The following is a 21,188-nucleotide window of genomic DNA, read 5'->3' as shown; positions in this document are numbered from 1 at the left end:
GGAGGTCCAATGAAGTGGTGTGAGTTAAAAGAGCGAGAGAGAGAGAGAATGAAAGAGTAAGAATGTATGTGGGATAAAAACAGTGAATAAGTAGGCTGGTGAGAGTTGTAGCTGAGTGTCTTTGGTAATATTTTGGTGGCAGGAAGGAAGAAAGAAAGAGACGTAGCAATAGGGCAGGTTTTAGGCAGAGTCAGTGTTATCATTTCAGGGCCCCCAACAAATGTCAAGTTGGGGTCCTCCTGGGCACATCACTCTTTCACTGCTGTACCTCTTAGGCAACCTCTTAGTTCATATTGCAAAGTTTTAGGAGTAGTGTGCATAGACTGCACTTACATTCCAATAGGCACTTGTACCACACTAAATTGGCCCTTCTCAGAAAGGGGCATTCATAGTTACTGGCATTTAGTTTCAACAATGATACATTACAACAACTCTCTGTGCAGGTCTGGACTTAGGTGAAATGGCACTCCAAGCACTGACTACTGTTTCTTGCCCCCCCACAGACACACACTCTCCAGTGCCCCCTGTGTTTTCCCTCGTCTTGGGCTCACTGACACTATGCACATTACTTTTTTTATTCCTTTTCTCACATTTTGCCTCAGCTTTTCAAGAAGATGCCATGATTTTTTACATGCTCTGAAATGCATTTTAATTTTTTTTTCTTTTTACTCAGCCTTTTCATCCAATGATGACTTGAATAGAAATTATGATTAAGGAAAGAAATTCATAGGTTCATAGGTTCATAGATTGGTACTAGGCTATCGGCCCTAGGGCCTATACAAGCCTAGCCATAACAATTCCATGGATATTTCTTCACAACAATATTTACTTCCCTGGACCACTGTCTAGCAGGCTGACTGACGTAATCCCCGGGGTGAATTCCCTCTCTCCCATCCAATCGTCAAGGTTCCTTTTGAAGAGGGCCAAGGAGGTGCTCTGCTTGATAGGTATGGGCAGTCTATTCCAGAGTATGGGGAGTCTCTGGGTCAGGAACCTGTCCCTCCAGCATGTTATGTTCATTGTGATGACAAGGTTTAGATCCCTGGAGTGTGTGGCTCTGAGGGATTGGGATTTCTTTAAGTGGAACATGTCCAACAGCTCAGGGTTTGACACGGCCTTGTATGTTAAACAGAGATCACCTCTGAGTAGACGATATGCCACAGAGGATAGCTGTAGTTTTTTTTATATGGTCAGCATAGGGCATCTGCTTTAGGCCTGTGATTCTTTTAGTGAGGTATTTCTGCGGCCTTTCCAGCTGTTGCAGATGTCTTGTGAGGTACATACCAAATGGGGCATTGTACTCTATAATGGGTCTAATGAGGGATGAGTACAGCGGGACAATGACCTCCTTTTTTCTGGATGAAAAGCCCTTAGTGATGAGGTGTGTCACATAGAAGGATTTCCTGACTGTTGTAGCGATGTGGTTATCGAAGGTGAGACCACTGTCCACCTGTGTCCCTAAGTCTCTCATCACACTTTCGGTGTTTAGTGTACTGCCACCTATGTGGTAATTCGTGGGTACATGGTTTTTCCCAAAGGGGATAATTATACATTTCTTGGCATTAAGCCTGAGCCCATGGCTCTGGCACCAAACATCTGTTTCTGTAAGGCCCTTTTGTAGAATATCCACATCATTTGGGCATTCAATAATGGCTCCCAGTTTGCAGTCATCTGCAAACTTTGTTTGTCATTGTTGCTGTTCAACTTTAGTTTTCCTTGTGTCCTTTCAACACATCTTTCCTGGCCAAAACAGTGCAGTAATAGCCACTTAAGAAATAATTCTATTAAGCTGGGACCCCAGAAGCTATAGATGTTCTAGGACACATTGTAGTGCATTTCCCAGCATTTTAATACAATGGCAAACTGAACAAAAATCATGAAGAAGAAAAGAATTTCAGTTTTATTTTTTTTTTCTTTCAAGGAAGATGTAAGTTGTGCCCAAAGCTTAATGTTCACAGCTGACAAAATACTATCAGATAATAAACTAGCAAGATAATTGTGCTGTTGTGAGGATACACAAATCCAGTCTGGGAATACTGCCTATCTCCCTACCCCCACCTATGAATCCATCTGATTCAAAAGGCCACAGTCACATTCAATGGACCACTCTCATACATACACATAACATGCCTCCTCACTTCTCATCTCTGTCCCCAAAGGGGAATCTGTATACATGCCTGATGTGTGATTGTGAGGAAAATGAAAAAAAAAAATAATGTTTACATTAAGATAGTCCACTTTTCTACTTTGTTAGTCCTATACAGTACAGTGCCCCTATACAAGCTATAGTAACCTTTTTTGAATACCTCTGAAGTCTGTGAAAAAAAAAGGAAAAAGAAATAATGACCATACTCTCCCCAGCCCAATCTCATGCTATAATGACCTCCTGTGCCTAGCTGTAAGGTTTGACTGTGGTGAAAATTAAAGTAATGACCGCAACCCCCCCCCCCCCCCCCCCACACACACACGCACACACACACATAACCTACAGCCGCCTTCAGTACACATACATGTGCAGGGCTGATTTTAGAATGAGTGCAAGTGATGGCAAAGGCTACCAATAAGTTCATGTCAAAATCCATTTATACAGTCTAGGATTTGCAACCCACCAGTCTCCTAGAAGATCCAAGTGCATAAATATTCTGTGATATCTTTTATGCCTTATTTTTGAAATATAATTACTTGTTGAACTGCATTTTTTCACTGCTACCCAGAAGTGGGGGTTAGGTTGTCAAAAAGGTTAAGGTCTTTACCTAATAGATAAAAAATACAGGGTTTGATTCTGATCTCTGATTATTGGATAGGCTTGTAATAGTCTGCTAGCCTACTATTTACCCATAAACCTATAAGAGTAATGTATGTGTCCTAGCATTTTTGTGTGTGCACAGATAAATATCGTGATATTTTTTGCATGCGCGCGCGCGCGCACACACACACACACACACACACACACACACAGTACACAGTACACATTCACCTTCAGGAAAAATGGATGAATTCCATCTCACCTGCTTCATATTTTTGAGGTACTGGGGATAACCAGGACACATAGACAGACACACACATGCAGAAAGGAAGGGCATGCAGACTCCACATAGCCAAGAACTCAGCCTGTACAACGCACGGTGTGATGGCAGTTGTCAAACAGGAGTAAGTCACTTTTATTTACTTCATTATGGATACATACCTGTTACTGTCCCTGATTTCACAGACTGCTCCTGATTTTTTCTCATAATTTTGCTTTTTCCCTCATAAAAAAAAAAATTTGATTTGCTGATAAATCATTCAGGAATACAGACATAGTAACTATTTGAAATGTTGGGACCCTTTAGAGTAAGTCCTGAAATACAGAGACTGAATAGCCAAAAAAAGCAGACTTATATATATACCAAGCCCAAAATGGCCATTTTCAGGAATATTCCCTTTTTTCTGAGTTATGGCGATCTTAGAGGTGGTATACATAAGTTTGGAGGGGGGTGCAAGGGGGTAGTCCCCTGAAAAAAAAAAAATTTAAAGAAGAGTAATGTTCAAGATTCACTCTTATCCTGGAATTTTGGTCATTATTTCTTTGGTGTGTCAGCACTAAGTATTTTGAGTGACAACATTTCAGTAGGGAGCCTTACAGTCAGTTAATTAATCAGACATCAGAGCTTCTAATTTCTTATTGTCCAAAAATTCACGTTGATGCAAAATGTGTTATTCTATTAACTTTTTAAGCAAATTAGAATAATATTTAAAATGTGTTCCTGAGTTTTTAAGCTTTTATTTTGCTACTATTTTTGGTTTTGCCTGGAATTCATGAGCAAAAAAGTTGAGATTTATAGTATTTAGTGTTCTGCCGATATTTATAAAACTCACTGAAAGGGCAAAATATCCCCGGAGATCAGAAGCACCAATTTTTCTTAAAATCCAAGGTAAGCACCGGGATCAGTCACTCTGGATTGCTAATCTCTAGTGCTTTCATTGCTCATGTTCATTCACTGATTATCAGCTTTATCCTAACAGGATCATATCACAACTCTGTTTTGTTTAGAGTATAATCCGAAAATGAATGCATTTTTTCCTCCTAATTTTTCCCCAGCCAGCAGCAGTTTTTGTGAGCCCCTCACACAGTCAAGGATGATTAAATAACTACCTCCTTGTAGCCACAGGTATTGCAGGTTCCCAAAGCTGGCTATGATATTAGTTTTCTAGGATGGAATGTCCACCAGCAGAATTTAATGAAGGCCGAGGCAATATGTCAATGGTAAAGTATTTAATGAAACTGAGAAGGCTGTAATTTGACAAAACAGTGTTACTATAACCAGTGGTATCTTTCAATGTTAAAGGTGATATAAATAAGAGTTATTATTACCCACCTGGTTTATTAAGTACACAAGATTGCTGTGCTACCTTTTGTTGGTTTGACTGACATGTTACAAAGCATCAAAATAAGATAACTTGCTTGTTTGAGGGCCTCCCCCAGCCATCATGGGTTTCTCTGGTGTCTAAAGCATGTAGGTAAGCAGATTATAGTTAATCCTATAGCACAACAAAAACTGTGGTAGAATTACATTGGCAGGTGTCTACAACACTCAAAAGACCACAAGAGGGTAGGTTCCTGAAGCATATTTGCGCAACCCAAGACTGCTGTACTTGGCAGTTACTCATTTCTTTTCTTTTGGAGGGTCCAGATGTAGTTACTGTTCTGGTTTTAATGCTGTTATGCCATAGTAAACCCTGGTAGCACAGCGAGTGCAGGTCAAGGGCCTCCCATAGGATCTCTGTAATTCTGCCACAAAACGGATGAGTCTGGTTACAAGGGACAAAGATAGGAAAAAGGTAGGGAAGATAGGGAGTGACAACGACTGATAGAGGGTAAAGAAATTGTATCAGAGAAAGATGACATAGAGGATAAAAGAAAGCAAAAAAGGGGGGAGGCAAGAGTATGGAAAGCATGTAAGCATCGTACAATTCAGTTAGAACGATGCAGCCGTAAGAGGGACAGAGCAACAGTAACAATCCTCCTACTAATTCAATGCATCTAAGCAGTAGGCAGACTGTCAGAACATTTCGATCTGTTTTGTATTCACTTGGGGAAACATTTACATTTGCCCCCCCCCCCAAACACACACACATACACACACACACACACACACACACACACACACACACACACACACACACACACACACACACACACACACACACACACACAAATTCAGCAGGTATACTTCTCAGTACTATATTGACTTTATAACAGCAAAAAAAAAAAACTGGAATGGAGTGCTATAGAGAATGCATGCTCAGTAAATTACAGAATTAGTTGCCCTGAAAATGACAGTGGTCTATGGAGTTAAAAATGTGTATAGTGATATGCAAAGATGCTAATGCATGAAAATACAGGTTACGTGTTCTTATTGTGCCCTTTTAACCATTGTATATCCTTATGCTGAGGGTACAGCAAAACAGAGTGCATGAGTAGAATTAATGAAGTTTATTAACTGAAAGAGGAAAAGGTGGGAGAAAACCAGTTCAGGTAGGTCTGCATGCATGCGTGAAAACAATACAAAATGGAGGGAACCCCAGGGAACCGTTGCGTACCAACAGAAACCTGTGTAGGTCCATCATGTTTTTCATTTGCTCGTTAGTTTGTATTTTGGTGGGACTGAAGTTAACTTCTGGTATGGGTTCTTATAATATCATATAACTACCTCATAGTTTCCCCATTAAAGAGGCCTTGGACGTAAAGGGAGTACATCCACCCCCCCCCCAAAAAAACAAACAAACACAAATATATCAATAAATCTTAACTTACCAGCTTTAGTCCTTCTTTTGTTCTGTGGATTCCATGCCTATAACATTAGACTCATTCTTCCTTTATTTCTAATTTACTACAAGTACTGCCTATTTTAACACTCCATTCTTCAGTTTCAAGGCATACTGATCCCCTTTAAAGAATTTGCCATACATTTTACATAGCATTTTCTTTACTGTCCTCATTTTAAGTATGTATATATGAAAATGGGTGTAAATACACACTACATGACTTCTTAAACAGGTTATTCTCTATAAATGCCTGTAAGGAATGCAATATAGACGTCATTTTACCTATATAAACTACATTTGTTTACTTTAGGGAAACTGTTTTCCTCACAATCTGTATTATCAAATGCAGGTTCATTAACCGCACGAAATGAGCAGCAAACATTTTTAGTACTATCATTTCTTTCTTTCCTACTTTTTTTGTTTTGTTTTGTTTTGTTTAATACTATGATTTCTATATGCTTCGTGTTTGATGTGTGAGGTCAGGTTATGCTTTTGATTCCTTTGGAGGAAGATGGTGTGTTTCTGCAGCTGATTCTTGCAGAGAGGGAGCAGAACCAATTTTTCAGAATGGGAAGGGTTTGTCCCTTCTCTGCAGTTTTGTGGGCGATATTGTAGTTGAGGGCCTCACCAGTTCATTTTGCAAAGAAGTGGGTGTGTCGCAAAATTGAGTGACAACCCAGTCTGCATATTTAATTTGCTCGTGCATACATGATATGAAAATATTAAATGTACACAAACGGTTAATACAGTATCGCCCAGGAAAGCTGTTCTTAGTAAAAGGTCCTGCCAATGATACCGAGGAAGAGTCGGCTGTGACACCTGCACCAAAAAAATAAAAAAAGTCTGTTTGGACATTAATTGGGACAGTGAACCATTGCATTCTGACTCTGACAAAGAAAACTATAATGCTACATGGTAAAGAGCCTGATGACATGTGTTTTGACTGTTTTGTTTCTTTGCTGATTATAATATATATTATTAGTGCAATAAAACTTGTCAATCACAGATGTTGGTAAACAGTTTACTGTTATATTTACTGTCATATTACAATGTCAGTGCACTTTTTCTTCGGTTGTACATTCGGATAGGCTTGCCACCCCTCTGTTTTTTTTCCGGACTATCAGGAAATCAAACTGATTCTCCGGTAGTCTGGAAAACACTGTACAAACTCCGGTATTCTGTTTCAAAAAGGAAACAGACTATCGGAGTTTGTAAATCAGCTGATTTACTATGCTTTTTTTACAGAAAAGCATAGTAAATCAGCCAAAAGCAGGCGGCGGGAATGAAAAAAGAGGGCGTTCCCATTGAGTGATGCTGTCGTGACATCACAAAATAGGAGGTATGTTGGCGGGAGAGGGGGTTGGGGTGGGTGGGGTTACTGGTGACGCGAGGGATGTGGCTTTGCTCCGGTTTTAGCCGTGAAGGAAGGTGGCAACCCTACATTCGGAGGGAATGCATATTCATGAATGACATATCAGGGGGGTGGGTTTTGGGCGGGGCTTGCTACTGCGCATCTGGTGAGGCCCTCAACTACAATATCACCATTTTGTGACTATGGAGTTAACCTATTTAAGTAAGGTGGCAGTGAGATGAAAACCTAACATGGAAGTGAAGAGGGGCTTGACTCCCTGTGAATTTTTTTTTTATTTTCTTTTCCTCTTTCTTTCTTAGGGTAGTACATTCATCATTTTATTTAGTATCTGTGTGTTTTATTTTTTTAATGGAATCAGTGCAGTTTCATTGATAAATCATTTATGTGATCTTTCATAATATGTACACTTCACAGTTTTGCTTTGTATAATGTTAGACATGCAATTTACACCTTATCTCCCTGGGCTTCCCCTGTAAATGGGCCAAGTCCAGATGGACATTTTCAGTCAACATAGCTCAAAATTAATTCATTTATTTATTTTAATGAATTGATTTTATAAGTAAAGTAATCTCTTAATCTTTTCTCCAAGTTGCTTCTTTACACTGGATACAGTTCAATTTATTAAACTTGGATTTTTAAAACAAAATTTGGCATTCAGAGAGGAAGAACATTAAATGCATGACTATTAACTAAAATCAATTTCCAAGTCTCACCAGCCTGTGGAAAAGTATCAAATCGGCTTAAAAATCAGTTTTGATAAATCATTCTACAATTTTCTATCATTTGTTCCTATAATTTTGCTTATGTTGCTGTATGGAAGAAAACAATCATTCATTCAGTACAATTAAGAAAGTTTTCATGTTGACAAAATGTCTGTCTGACTTCATACTTTTCTTACTCTTGGAACAGGTGCCTGTAGCCGGGAAACAACATTTTTTTCACCTGTTATGGAAGTGGGAGAAAATCAGGTAAATAGCATTATTTATGTAATACATTTATTTATGGCTTTGGTTGCAACGCTGTATTTTTGTTTCTATTTCACCTTCATATTCATAAGCTGTATGATTCTAAGGGGGAAAGTCATGAAGGTACTGTGGCATCTATACCTTTGTTTACGTGTCATGGTAACCTTTTGGTATTTAGCAACAGCTCTAACATGGTGTAACACCACATATGGCCAGCTTCACAGCTAATGATGCAGTCCAGGGGAGAAGTATATGCTAATTAGCCATGTGTTCTCTCCCCTAGAACTGCCTCCAGAAAGGTATCTACACATCGAGTGATTCAAGAAATTTCTCTGCTGAGTAGATTAGCATGGCTGGCCCATTCATGTCATAGTAGTGAAAATGGCCAAAATGCCATGTTCAAATACCTAACATGACAGTGTATAGTGGTCAGGGTGGGTGGACCCACTAGACACCAGGAATTACTCTACAGTTAAGTGCCATAAGGACACCGACATCAGTATGGGGATGGCGGGCCATACAGAAGTACAGAGATGGAGGGGAACACCACACTTAAGACAACTGTAATTGTGCGATAATGGTACTTAAACTATGACAGGGTTCATGGGGTAAAGGACATGCTAGCCACCATGCATACTAGACACATGCAGTAATGGCACTTCAAGTATTACAGGTATCAGGGGGACCAGAAGAGGGCACATAAGTTCAAGAAAGGTATTGATACTGTGGTATGCGCATGCGCATGTGTGTTTGTGTGTGTGTGTGTGTGTGTGTGTGTGTGTGTGTGTGTGTGTGTGTGTGTGTGTGTGTGTGTGTGTGTGAGAGAGAGAGAGGCAGTGACTGTAGGCAGGAATGTCAGTGTTTACATTAACATTAGTTTACCACTGCTATGTGAAGATCAACAATGACCTGCACATTGTACTAATAACGGCGATTCAGAGACATGCAAATTAACTGTTAATGAAGTCTTTCCTCATTGCATCTAACGTGTTTCTGAATCACAGAACACTACTTTGTGGGAGCAGGGCTTTTTTGTGTGAGCCAGTAACTTTAATGTATTCCTGGGTGTGACTAAAAATAGTAAGTGCAAATTATGAACAAACTTTTGAAGCAGTACAATCTTGGAAGTGTAAGAGAGATGAAAAAAGTGAAGGAGAAGCTGTTTAATAAATGAATAAAATAAATAATGGGCAATTCATGTAACAGAAATAACACAGGGTTGACTCATGGCAATGAAGATACAATTAAATTAAAGAAACTCTTATAAGAAGGTAAAAATATTTGGGTATATTAAACAATGCAAAGATTTTTGCAGATATTGGTAATTAGTAAACTTCTAGTAAAGGCAGTTATGAGATACAAACAGTTATCTGAAAGGTTATGTTCTATATTTGACAAGGAAGAAACAGTTTATTATTTTTTCAGACTGTAAAAGAATAAAAAAATTTGGACATGAATGTGAGATATTTGGAATATTGAAAATTATTAATATGCAAATTATTTCATTTATTTTTTTATAAAGGATTTGGAAAAAGGTAAATGGGATGAAATGACATTTTTAGATGGCTGTATGTAACAAACCTTTGTAGAACAAAAATGGTGTATCATAAAATAAGAAGAAAGGCAGAAAAGTGGCTACAGATAAAAGGATAGGAAGGATACAGAATATAAGATATCATGAAGTCTGTGTTTGATACTATATGTTTTTTTAAGTATATAAAGACTGAATTAATGTTGTAGAAGATTCTTATTTTAAGTAAGGGATTGAGTTTTTAAATTTTGTATGATGTCGCTTTGTTTAAATAAAGAACATCTATTTGTTTGACAAGTGTCATGGGATCTTTTCCATCCACCTAAACTGACATCAACTCAAGCAGATGGGACCTCTGTGTAAGGTCTTATTTGAAAGATTGCACACTCAGGAGTACAGCATCTGCCTAATGTTGCATTACAGTGTCAGCAATTTGAGAATTAATCTAGTTGCCTGGAATGGTTGGTAGTAGAACTTGCCACTTTCTGATCTTCCATCACCAAAGGCGAGTGTGCTATCTGTTATGCCACTAACTGGGATAGTGCAAGCGAAATAATCCCATCACTTTGAAGTATCCACATTTATTAGTAATAAATCTTTGATTGCTGTCTTACAATGCTACAGTATCAAAACTGGAGGATCCATTTTCACCTCAAAACACATTAATTTAAGAAAACACCTATACACTAACAGCACAGATCACATAGGAGTAGCAAAGGCATAAGCATGAAGAACATTGACAGTGTTGGTCATCCAGAATTCAACTGGTTGTTAAGAGAACATGTCTAAGCTTCCCAGAGTAAGGGCTGAGAAGTGTCTGCCTTTAGTTCACACACAACACATCCATCATCACTCCACATGCCTGTAGTCAATAAACATACCTATAAGAGTGACAGGGGTGCAGACTCCAAGTGAGAATGTATCCACCCATACTAATGTCTTAGCAATAGGTAATTCTGTTGTCAAACATACAGACTCCAGTCTCCCCTATCTAGATAAGAGTAGGGTGATGCTTAATAATCTGTCCAGAGCCAGGATCTAGGATATAACAAGAGATCTTAGATTGCTCCTTCCTGGCATATACATTTATGAACTGTTAATACTGCACATGATGTCAGTATCGTTATGCACTCTACCTGGATGGGCATGCAACATTATATGTTTGAGCTTGCTATGTATGTGTCTCAGGGAAGAAAGACATTGGTTTTCAATGGTATTTTGCCATCACCCAGAATTATGTCATGGTTCAAAGACAGAGTTTGCTAGACATTCTAGCTTAGTTAAGTTTAATTCAGTGCACATTAAAGTGGCTCCAGTCTACACCTGGAGTCTTTTCAAAACAAAGACTGAACTTGAGACACTCCTGCTACTTGATTATATTATTTGTATAGCTGTAGGTGCAGATACATGGTTTCAAAGCAATAAAATCACTCCCTCTCTTCCTTGGCTTAATGGTTTTCATGTCTCCAGACTTACTTACAGTTGCATGGGGAGTAACAGTTAATGTCAAGGATGCCATCATCTCATGACTGACTTCAGAACATGAAACTTGAACTCCTAGATGATCAAATTATGTCATACAAGCATAATTACCACTTTGTAACTAGCTATAGAACACTCTCGGTGTCACTTTCTGACCACAGCAGCAACCTTAGCACTTTAGCTGAAATTCCCATTAAACCCAGCACCTTTCTGTTGAGGGGATTTCAGGTATCCATTAATAAACTGGTTCAACTACACTGTGAATGTTGGGCATGCCCAGTGCTTCATTCACATTATAAATGCTACCTCCCTTCTATAAATAATTACCCACCGTACTAGGGGCCAAAATACCCTTGATCATACCCTTACAAATAGAGCCAGTTCTTGCACAGCTCCATATGCATCATCTTTCTTTGTTGCATTAGACCATAAATCGGTGACTTTTTCATTTAAGACTGGTATTTCTTTCCTTGCAAATAGCTTTGCATGTATGGACTTCTCAAAAAAAATGTTCTTCTGTCACTTGATGACTTAAATAGATTCTATTGTAATCCTCCTTTGATGGACCCCATTGCCAAAGTTAACATGTATGCCTATAAATTTCTTTTCCCACCTAAATCGATAATATATTGATAAAGCAGTCATTATCCACATGAAATATAATGAGAACTTTGAAAACAAACAACTATGGTGGAATATCAATAATAATAATGTAGTAAGATAAAGAAATTACTTAATGCTTGTAGAGATCTAATTATTCTTACAAGATGTCTAATTTTACCTATCTTAGGAGTATACTTAAGAAAATTTGTAAAGAACTTAAAGGTGCTATTTGGTAGCATAAATTGAAACATAAACTTAGAATATCTTCTGAAGTCAAAATTAACTTCCTATCTTTTTTCAAATGTGTCAGGAAGTAGAGAACTAATGCCAGTCTTGGGAGCCACTCCACACTGCTACTGACCACACTGGTCCAAAAAAAATAGCCGATACCCTAGCTTTCAATTTTAGTTCAAATTTTGCTATTTTACTTCATCCACATTTATAGCTATCCCCTAGATTTCACAATCCCAGAACCCCCCCCCCCCATGTTGACTATGGAAAAAGTCGTCCCTCTCAAAAGCTAAGACTACATCATTCATGGGCCCTGATAACATAAAGGTTTTCAAATTATCAGTACCAAATATGACTTATCTTTACCACTACTCATTTATTTATTTATTTATTTATTTCCAGTTTGATTACCGGGGAAGTCCACTGGGCCAGAACGTACCCATTTTCAGTGGAGGCCCGGGGAGAAAAGCTCCAAAAGCAAAGCAAATACAATCTAAGTTACATAGTGTAAAAGATAGTAATAAAATATATACATTTGGAATAACATACATTGAATACAGTTAGTAAAAAAGCAAATACACGCAGTATACTTCAAAAAACATCATTCAGGAAGGAAAGTACAATAGATTTAGTAGTTTCCTTCAAGTAGCAGGTTTGACTGTATGAAAAGAAGGTGTAAGGTTACATGCTATTTACAATATTTACATATGAGGAGTAGAGAGGGAGAAAGTACATAAACTGAGAGTAGAATATAGTTTGATCAAGCAGTGATCGAGAGAGAAAAAGAGAAGAAAAGAAGATAGTATTAGGGTAGAGTAAAGAGAAAGGATGTAGAGGGTTCAAGGGGAATTTATGTAGATTTATGTAGGATGTAAGCAGGTGCACTTATGTTTAGAGGATAAGTAAGAGAAAAGTTGGATTTTGAAGGCTTCAGTGTTAGATGTTCTAAGAGAAGAAGGGAGAGAGTTCCATTTCCTGCCAAGAGAGTAGGAGAGAAGGAGCTGGCCAGCAGGGCGATTGGGTTTGTGGATGGTGATTAAATTTTGGTGTTCAGATCTAAGAGATCTGTTTGGGGTGTATGGCGGAAGGATGTTTGCTAGGGCTGGGCATTTTTCAGGGTAGAATATTAATTTGTGAGCAGTGGTTAGTTGGAGGTAGTCTAGGTAGTTAGGGAGTTCTAGCCAGTTCAGAGTTTGTAGGGAAAGACAATGGTGAGAAGAGGTTTTAGATTTGGTAGCAAATTTAGAGATTTTATTATAGCAGATTTCGAGTTTAGTGGAGATGGAAGAAGACAGGTTAGTAAGGAGAGGGGCTCCATATAGTAGAGATGGTAGAAGATAGGTAGTTGCTAAGGAATGTCTAGCGGAGTTGGAGAGAAAGCAGTTGTTCTTATAGCTTTTGGTGGGTTTTCTTTATGTTTTGTTGTATGTGGCTATCAAATTTGAGGTGCTCGTCTATAGTGATGCCAAGGAGTTTTGCAGATGGGACCACCTCTATGGTTGACTTTGTTTGGCTTATGATTTTGAATGCTGTTTTATCAAATGTGCAAGCCCTGGAGGGAGCGAAGAGAAGAATTTTGGATTTATTAGAGTTTAGAGAGAGATGATTTTGGTGCATCCAGCTCTCAGTAGTGGAAAAAGCTATTTGGGTTTTGTCAGTAGTTCGGGAATGTTGGAGGCGGCGCAGACTAAGGTAGAATCATCTGCGTATTGGATGACTGTTGTGTCTGGGATGGCAGAGTGAAGGTTATTTATGAAGATGTTGAAAAACATGGGTCCAAGGATGGACCCCTGGGGAACACCAGTGGGTGTAGGTAAGAAGGAGGAGGTAGAGTTGTTCCATTTGACAGCTTGGGATCTATCTGATAAGTAGCTAGAGAACCAGGATAGAGTATCAGGGGAGAGATGAAGGTTTGATAGATGAAAGAGAAGGTGTTTGTGAGAGATGCTGTCGAAGGCTTTAGACAGATCTAGCAGTACAGTGGAAACTGGTAACCCAGAATCCCTGGCTTGGTTGACTGTTTCTAAGAAGGATAGTAAGGCAGTAATAGTGCTGTGTCCAGGGCGGAAACCATGTTGGGTGGGTGTTAGGAGGTGGTTATGGATTAAGAAAGGCATGAGTTGGTGGTGGACGCATTTCTCTAGGATTTTTGATAAAGGTGAGAGTAGGGCAATTGGGCGAAAGTTAGAGATATTTGTGTTTTTGCCTCCTTTATGAAGTGGGAGAATGTAGGCTGATCTCCAAAGCATAGGAACATATGACTCTTTTATAGATCTGTTAATTAAGATGCTGATAGGAGAGCAATACCTTGCAGCACATTTAAGGAAAGAGGAGGGATGTTATCAGGGCATTAGTGCATGACTTTAGTTTAGATAAGAGTCTTTTTATGAATATAGTTGAAACAGGTTTCAGCTGGAAACTGGGAGGACAGTTAGAGGGGTTGTTGGGAGTAGAGGAAAGAGAGTTGGATGTATTATTGTTGGGGAAGGATTTGGTAAGATTAGCTATAGATTCTGTGAAGAATTTGTTGAAGAGAGAGCTTAGATCTGAGTCAGTTTTACTTGGGTCTGGGCAAGGGTTATTTTAGATCCTGGGTGGAGAAGGGAATTTACTGATTTCCAGAACTGTTTGGGGTTCTTATTTTGGTTGGACTTTAGTTTGTAGTAGTAGTTCTTTTTGTCCAGGGTGATTAGTTTTTTAGCTAGGTTGCGGAGTTGGGTGTATTGGAGCAGGGAAGAAGGGATTTTATTTTTCTGGTATAGCTTCCAAGATTTGTCCCTTTGATGCATGACTTGTTTTGTTTCTTTGGATAGCCAGGGGGCAGAGTTAGCTTTGACTCGTTTGTTTCTTGGAGGAGCTAGGGAGTTCAGAGTATTTAGGAAGATAGAGTTAAACTGTTCTACAGCTTTGTCTAGGGGAAGTGTATTTAGGGTCTGCCAGTTGGTATGTTTAAGAATGTTTGAGAAGATAGTTGGGTTGAAGTTGCTGAGATTATGAGTGTGGATGTAGTGGTGTAGATATTGGGTAGAGTTAGCGGAGCGGTGTATGAAAGTAGGGAGATGGTCACTGAAGGTATCAGGGATAGTGCCTGAAAGAGTTATTTTGTTTGGATGAGAGACTAGGATCCAGTCAATGGTAGATCCTGGGGGATTTGTTTTGTTAGGCCGGGTGGTTGAGTGTATTACTTGGGTGAAGTTAAAGAGGTTAATGAATTGGGAGGGGGAAGGAGAGTTGATTTTATTCCAATCAATGTTAACGTCGCCTAGAATGTAGGTTTCAAATTTGATTTCAGTTGAGGCCCAGTAAAGAATATTTTCAAGGGTTGTTGTGTTGTCACCTGGGGATATATAAAGGGAGATAATGCAGATGTTCTTATGTTTATTTAGTCGAAGGAGACTGGCTGTAAGTTCAGCGTTTTTGAACTCAGGAGTTGGAATTTGTAGAGGGATCAAGGAGAGAAGGTTAGAGAAAATTATTGCAGAGCCTCCACCTTTTTTATTTGGTCGGTCAGTTCTGTGGATTTGGAAGCCAGGAGGTAAGATTTCAGAGTCGGTGATGTGGGGTTTTAGCCAGGTTTCAGAAATGGCTAGGATGTCTGGTTGGTTGTGGCAAATCCAAGCATGAAGATGGTGAATTTTGTTATTTAGGCTCTGAGCATTGATAGAGAAGAGCTTAACGGGGTTAGGAGAGGAAGTGATAGAAAAATGGGGAGGGGGACTATGTTTTATTCCAGAGGGAGAAAAAGGGGTTGGGGAGACGTTGTTAGTGGTGAGGCAGGGGCCAGGGTTCGGATGAATATCGCCACATAAGACAAGGTTATTATTGGTAGTAACTTTTGTCTTTTGTGTTTTAGAAGTAGGAGGCTGTTATGGGGAGGGAGGATTTTCAGAGTGAGAGTTTTGGTGTGGTGAGGCTTTTGGGATGGAAAAGGTACAGTGTTTTGGGAGGAATAAGAGTGGAAGATATGTTGTTGTAGTGGGTAGATAGAGAAGGTTGTGAATGAGTACAAGGGTTGGTTTGTGTAGGAGGAGGGGAAAAGGGTATTTTGTGAGAGTAGGACGTAGCAAAATATAGGGGAATGAGAAGTACAAGTAGTAATGATGGGACATAGATATTATGAAGGATTTTGGGAGGCATGTTTGGCAACCAGAGGTGGAAGAGATTGATGTAGTAGAGTTGAGTAGGCAGCACAAACAAAAATAAAAGGATGGGGTCTTAGGAAGAGGATAGGGTTGAAAGTATTTGCAGGGGAGAGAGAGGGAAAAATCTGTGATGAGAAGGGAAACTATAATGGAGAGGGAAGAGAAAGAGTGGGAGGGGTCAAGTAGAAGAACTATGATAGGTTAAGTGGTGGAGTGAGGTAAAGTGGGGTGGGAGGAGTAAGAGTAGGAGGGGTAACGGGAGTAGGACTCTGATTGGTTAATTAGTATACATGGGAGGGGGATTGAGAGGTATAAATGTAGAGGTGCTGGGGTGGGTGGAATTTGGGGTAGGGTAGGGGAGCGGAGTGAGCCAAGAGGGCGAACGGAGCGAAGAGCCAAAGGAAGGAGAAAAAGAGAGGAAAAAACAATCAGTAGAGTAGGAGAGCTAGAAGGTAAGATTGCAAAGATATATTTTATATCAAAGACTGACAGTGAAATGGAGTTGTGAGGAGATATGTGCTGAAAGAATAGTATGGGAGGGTCAGAGGCTAGGAGCTTGGAGGAGAATGGAGAAATAAGAGAGCTGAGGAAGAGGATATGTAGTCCTGGGAGAATATGGGGAGAGAGAACAGTGGGCAAGATATCAAAGAAAATACTGAAAGAAAGTGTACTAAGAAACCAAGAGGGGAAATGTAGTAGAGACAGCAAGAAAGGTAGAGGGGGTGGCACCTATTGGGCAGCTAAGAAGAGTGAACAGGGACACCTACGGGGAATATCCAGTAAGGGGCTGGAGGGGGTTATCAGGCTCAACAAGGGGTAAAAGTAAAGTGTGGGAGGGAGAGTAGGGATAATTTAAATTGATAAGGAAGGGGAAAGAGTTGGCTGCTGGCAGGCCTGGCAAGGGAGCGCACTGCAACCTACCAAAGTATGTACTACTTTTATGAATTACAATATATATTTAAGCGACATGGGTACTTTCTCTAAAAAAATGTCCTGGAAAGATAAGCAATAAGCATACTTTCTCTGTAAATGTCCTGAAGGGAGCAGATAGGATTCTAGGTTGATTTAAATGTCCTTGGTTTGTGGGTTCTCAACATGAGCCTCCGTTAGGGTGCATTCAGGAGGAGAAGGAGGGTAGGCAGGAACACAAGCTGGAACATGCAAGGGAGAAAAGAAAAAAATTGTAATGAGGCAGGCAGTACAGGAGTTTAGTGCTGATAAACAGACAGTCATAACATACACAGTTAATGCTGGAAAGAACAATGCAGTTCAGTTAAGTTAGGTTAACCTTATCAAGTATAATAAAACATAACTAAGCTAGGAATAGGTAGCAAAAATGCAAATAAAAATGCAAATAAAACAAACTAAAAAAAGTGCAATGGAACTTTGAATAGCAGTCAATCAATTAGCAGACAAAAGCTGAGCAATCTAGGACAAAATTGCATTGCAGGTGTATTCAAACAGAGGTTCTAAATAAATGATTCAACAGCAGGTTAGGTACTCTGTATGAGTATTCCTATGTGGGTAGGGCGATTGCTGCGAGCAGCGCATACACTCGGATTAACTGTACTGGGAGGATTACTAAGTATTCGACCCCACTAGCGTGAGGGAAGTACAATCAGCGCAGTTCCAAAGCGATATTCGCCTTACTGCAAGTCCAAACTTCTGTTAACACATAGAGCAAGTCCCACAAAAACATTAGTAATGGTATAGAACATACCCATAGAAGACAGCTGCACAGTCCCAAATTAGAGCGCTTAAACAATTAAACATGTATTACAACTAACCCAAATAATTAACGCAGAGTGAGCAATACACACAAAAAAGTAAGGCAGATATAGCCATTACACATCACAAATCAGCATGTATAATTTTAGAAAAGGCCATTAAACAGGGCTCGCGAACTGTTTCAACATCTTTAATTTAAGCCTATCCACTAGTTAAATTTCCAAAGCCTGAAAAACAGCCATTGTAATGCTATTACGGAAGGGCAGCTCAACTTTGAAACATAATAACCCCATAGACCCATTATTCTCACTATCTTCATATGTAAAGCTCTGGAATGTACTACCTCATACCTCAGTGATCTGTGGTTTGAAAATTTTACTGTTAGATCCTCATCAATTTAATTTTGTCAGCTGCAGGTAATGTCTATTTAGCTTCATTAATTTCTTATAGGTTCATAGGTTCATACTAGGCTATCTGCCCTAGGGCATTTATAAGCCTAGCCAGAGTGTGTTTGGCTTTCGCCACCCATTTTAAATTAATTTTGCTATGCCTTTTTTTGAGGTTAGTATACTGTGCCTCTGTCTAACAGTGACACAGAAGTGATAGCCGGGGTAAACCTATGATCTCCCATCCACTCATCAAGATTCCTCTTGAAGAGAGTCAATGAGGGACTCTGCCTAACCTGGACTGGGATTTTATTCCAGAGTGAAGGGAGCCTCTGGGTTATGAATCTGTCACTCCAGTATGTCCTATTTATTTCAGTGCTGAGGTTCAAGACTCTCAAGCGCGTAGCTCGATGGGATTTGGATTTTCTGAGGTGCAGCATGTCCATTAATTCTGGGTTGGACATGGCTTTATACGTCAGGCACAGATAGCCTCTGAGCAGGCGGTATGCCACTGAGTAGAGCTGGAGTTTCCTTAACCGGGCAGCATATGGCATCTGTTTGAGCCCTTTGATCCTCTTGGTGAGGTACTTTTGGGGTCTTTCCAGTTGCTGCAGGTGTCTGGTAAGGTACATCCCAAAATGGGCATTGTACTCAATTATGGGCCTGATGAGGGATGAGTAAAGAGGCACGATGACCTCTCCTGATCTAGATGTGAATCCCTTCATGATTATGTGGGCTATATAAAATGTTTTTCTAACCACTTTGGCCACGTGGTTGTCAAATGAGAGATTGCTATCAACTTGGGTCCCCAGGTCCCTAATTACTTCTTCCGTACTTAATGGATTACCACCTATGTGGTAATTTGTGGGCACTTTGTTTTGCCAAAGGGGATGACTATACACTTCTTGGCGTTTAGCTTGAGGCCATGGCTCTGGCACCAGTTGTCTGTTTCTATGAGGCCCTTTTGGAGGATGCTTGTGTCGGCTGGAGAGTCGATTATAGCGCCCAGTTTGCAGTCATCTGCGAACTTGGTCAGCCACAGTCCTTCCGTGTTGGCCTGTACCTCCGAGAAATATATACCGAACAGGAGAGGTCCCAGGACTGAGCCTTGTGGGACGCCACTTGTAACTGGTTTGGAGTCTGACATGGCTCCAGCAATTCTAACCATGTGTGTTCTGTCCTTGAGCCAGTTTGCAACCCATCTAGTGACATAGGGGTTTATATTTAAGCTGGTGAGCTTATCTATAATGCCAAGTGGGGTATTGTATCGAAGGCTTTTGCGAGGTCCAGGTAGGCTGTGTGGACCACCTTCCCCTCGTCAATGGCCTTGGTAACTGTTTCAAAGAAATCGACCAGGTTTAAGAGGCAGGATCTGCCCTTAACAAAGCCGAACCTGGGTAGGATCCAGTGTCTGTAGGTCCCCAATATCTTTTTTTATGAGGTCCATGATGATCCTTTCCATAGCTTTGCGGACCAAGCTAGTCAGACTTATGGGGCGATAGTTTCCAGGATCCGTTGAGGCACCACCTTTGTGCAGAGGGACCACTGTTGCTGTACGCCACTCTTTGGGTACATATCCTGTGGTAAGGCTGAGATTGAACAGTAGTTTTATGTATGGGTTTAGCTCTTCTTGGAGTTCATGTAGGACGCAGCCCGGGACACCGTCTGGTCCCATTGATCCTGTGTTTTTTGCTTTGGAGAGGGCGGCTCTTAGCTGAGCATCTGAGATGTCAGGGGGCAGCACTCTGCTGGGATAGATATTTGCCCTTTTGGTGGGGGGGGGGAGAAATTTGCACAGAACCTGTCAGCTAGGATGTTGGCAATGTCTGTGGGTTCGGTGTATTTTTTGTCATTTTGGACCAATTCTGAGCATATCTGGGAATTCCCACCCAGGTTCCTAACATAACTAAAGAAAGCCTTGTGATTATCCTTAGTGTCCTGTGCAATTTTTCTCTTGAAGCTGGCCTTAGACAATTTTATGAGTGCCCGTAGTTTTTTGCTAACACTGATCAGAGATGCCTTCCCTTTTTGGGATTTTGCTCTATCATGTAGTAGCTTCCTCCTTCTATTGTATAGTTTGTTTATGGCTGGGGTCCACCAGACAGGACGTCTGCCTTTGGAGGATTGGGTCTTGGTTTTATTTGGGATTGCATGATCCATGCATTCCTGAAGGTGTTCATAGAATGCGTTTATAAAGGATTCTGTGGTCTGGGCCATATTTTCCACAGGCCCAGGGGCTTTGAAGGATTCCACCTCGGTTTTGAGGAGTGTGAAATTTGCTTTAGAGAAGTTTTTCACTGTGGTTTTCTGGGCAGGGGTGGGGTCGGAATGTGAATATCCAGTGAGATTAGTTTATGGTCTGATCTTACCAGTGAGGGATACACTTCTGGTCTGGAGCATAGAGTCCCCATGTTGGTGATGATCAGGTCCAGTATGTTTTCCCCTCTTGTGGGAGTGGTAACAAGTTGTTCCATAGCGTTTGAGTTTATAAATTCTAGGAACCTTTGAGCTAGGGTGTTGGAGCTAGAGTAATGCTCCCAGTCTATGTTTGGGTAGTTGAAGTCACCCAATATAATGGTGTTTGGAGAGACCTTCATATTTTCCAGTGTTCTCAGGATGGCCGAGTGGGGTTCCTGGGTTTGGGAAGGTGGTCTGTAGCAGGCTATAAACTAGAAGGTAGTTTTACCAACTGTTAGTTGCACATGGATAGTCTCTGATGCTTCGTGCTGTGCCACCAACCTGGAGGTGTGGGTATCTTTGACGAATATTGATACTCCCCCTACTTTTCTGGTTCGGTCCAAGTTTTGGGGCCAAAAAGCATGGTATGAGGTATAACCTCGCAGTGCTGGGGTGCTCTCGGGAGCCTTGAACCAGGTTTCTGTTACTGCACAGATATCAATGTTCTCCATGCTAAGGAGAGTTTCGAGTGCATGCATCTTG

General features: G+C 40.3%; 1 protein-coding gene across 3 annotated transcripts in view; it reads left to right on the top strand.

Moving 5' to 3' along the window:
• The window catches only part of LOC122807195 (caspase-8-like), a 215,838-nt gene that overhangs the window by 132,063 nt on the left and 62,587 nt on the right, over nucleotides 1-21,188 (top strand). For all 3 annotated transcript variants that reach the window (XM_044078246.1, XM_044078245.1, XM_044078247.1), the window contains one exon: nucleotides 8,090-8,148. In XM_044078246.1, coding sequence (XP_043934181.1) covers nucleotides 8,090-8,148 — 59 coding nt within the window. The remainder of the gene's footprint in view (nucleotides 1-8,089; nucleotides 8,149-21,188) is intronic.

The sequence above is a fragment of the Protopterus annectens genome, chromosome 7.part0, assembly GCF_019279795.1.
Source record: "Protopterus annectens isolate FY-2018-M chromosome 7.part0, PAN1.0, whole genome shotgun sequence".
NCBI lineage: Eukaryota > Metazoa > Chordata > Ceratodontiformes > Protopteridae > Protopterus > Protopterus annectens.
The sequence above is the reverse complement of the archived record's forward strand: the minus strand, read 5'-3'. Positions and strand labels throughout refer to the sequence as shown.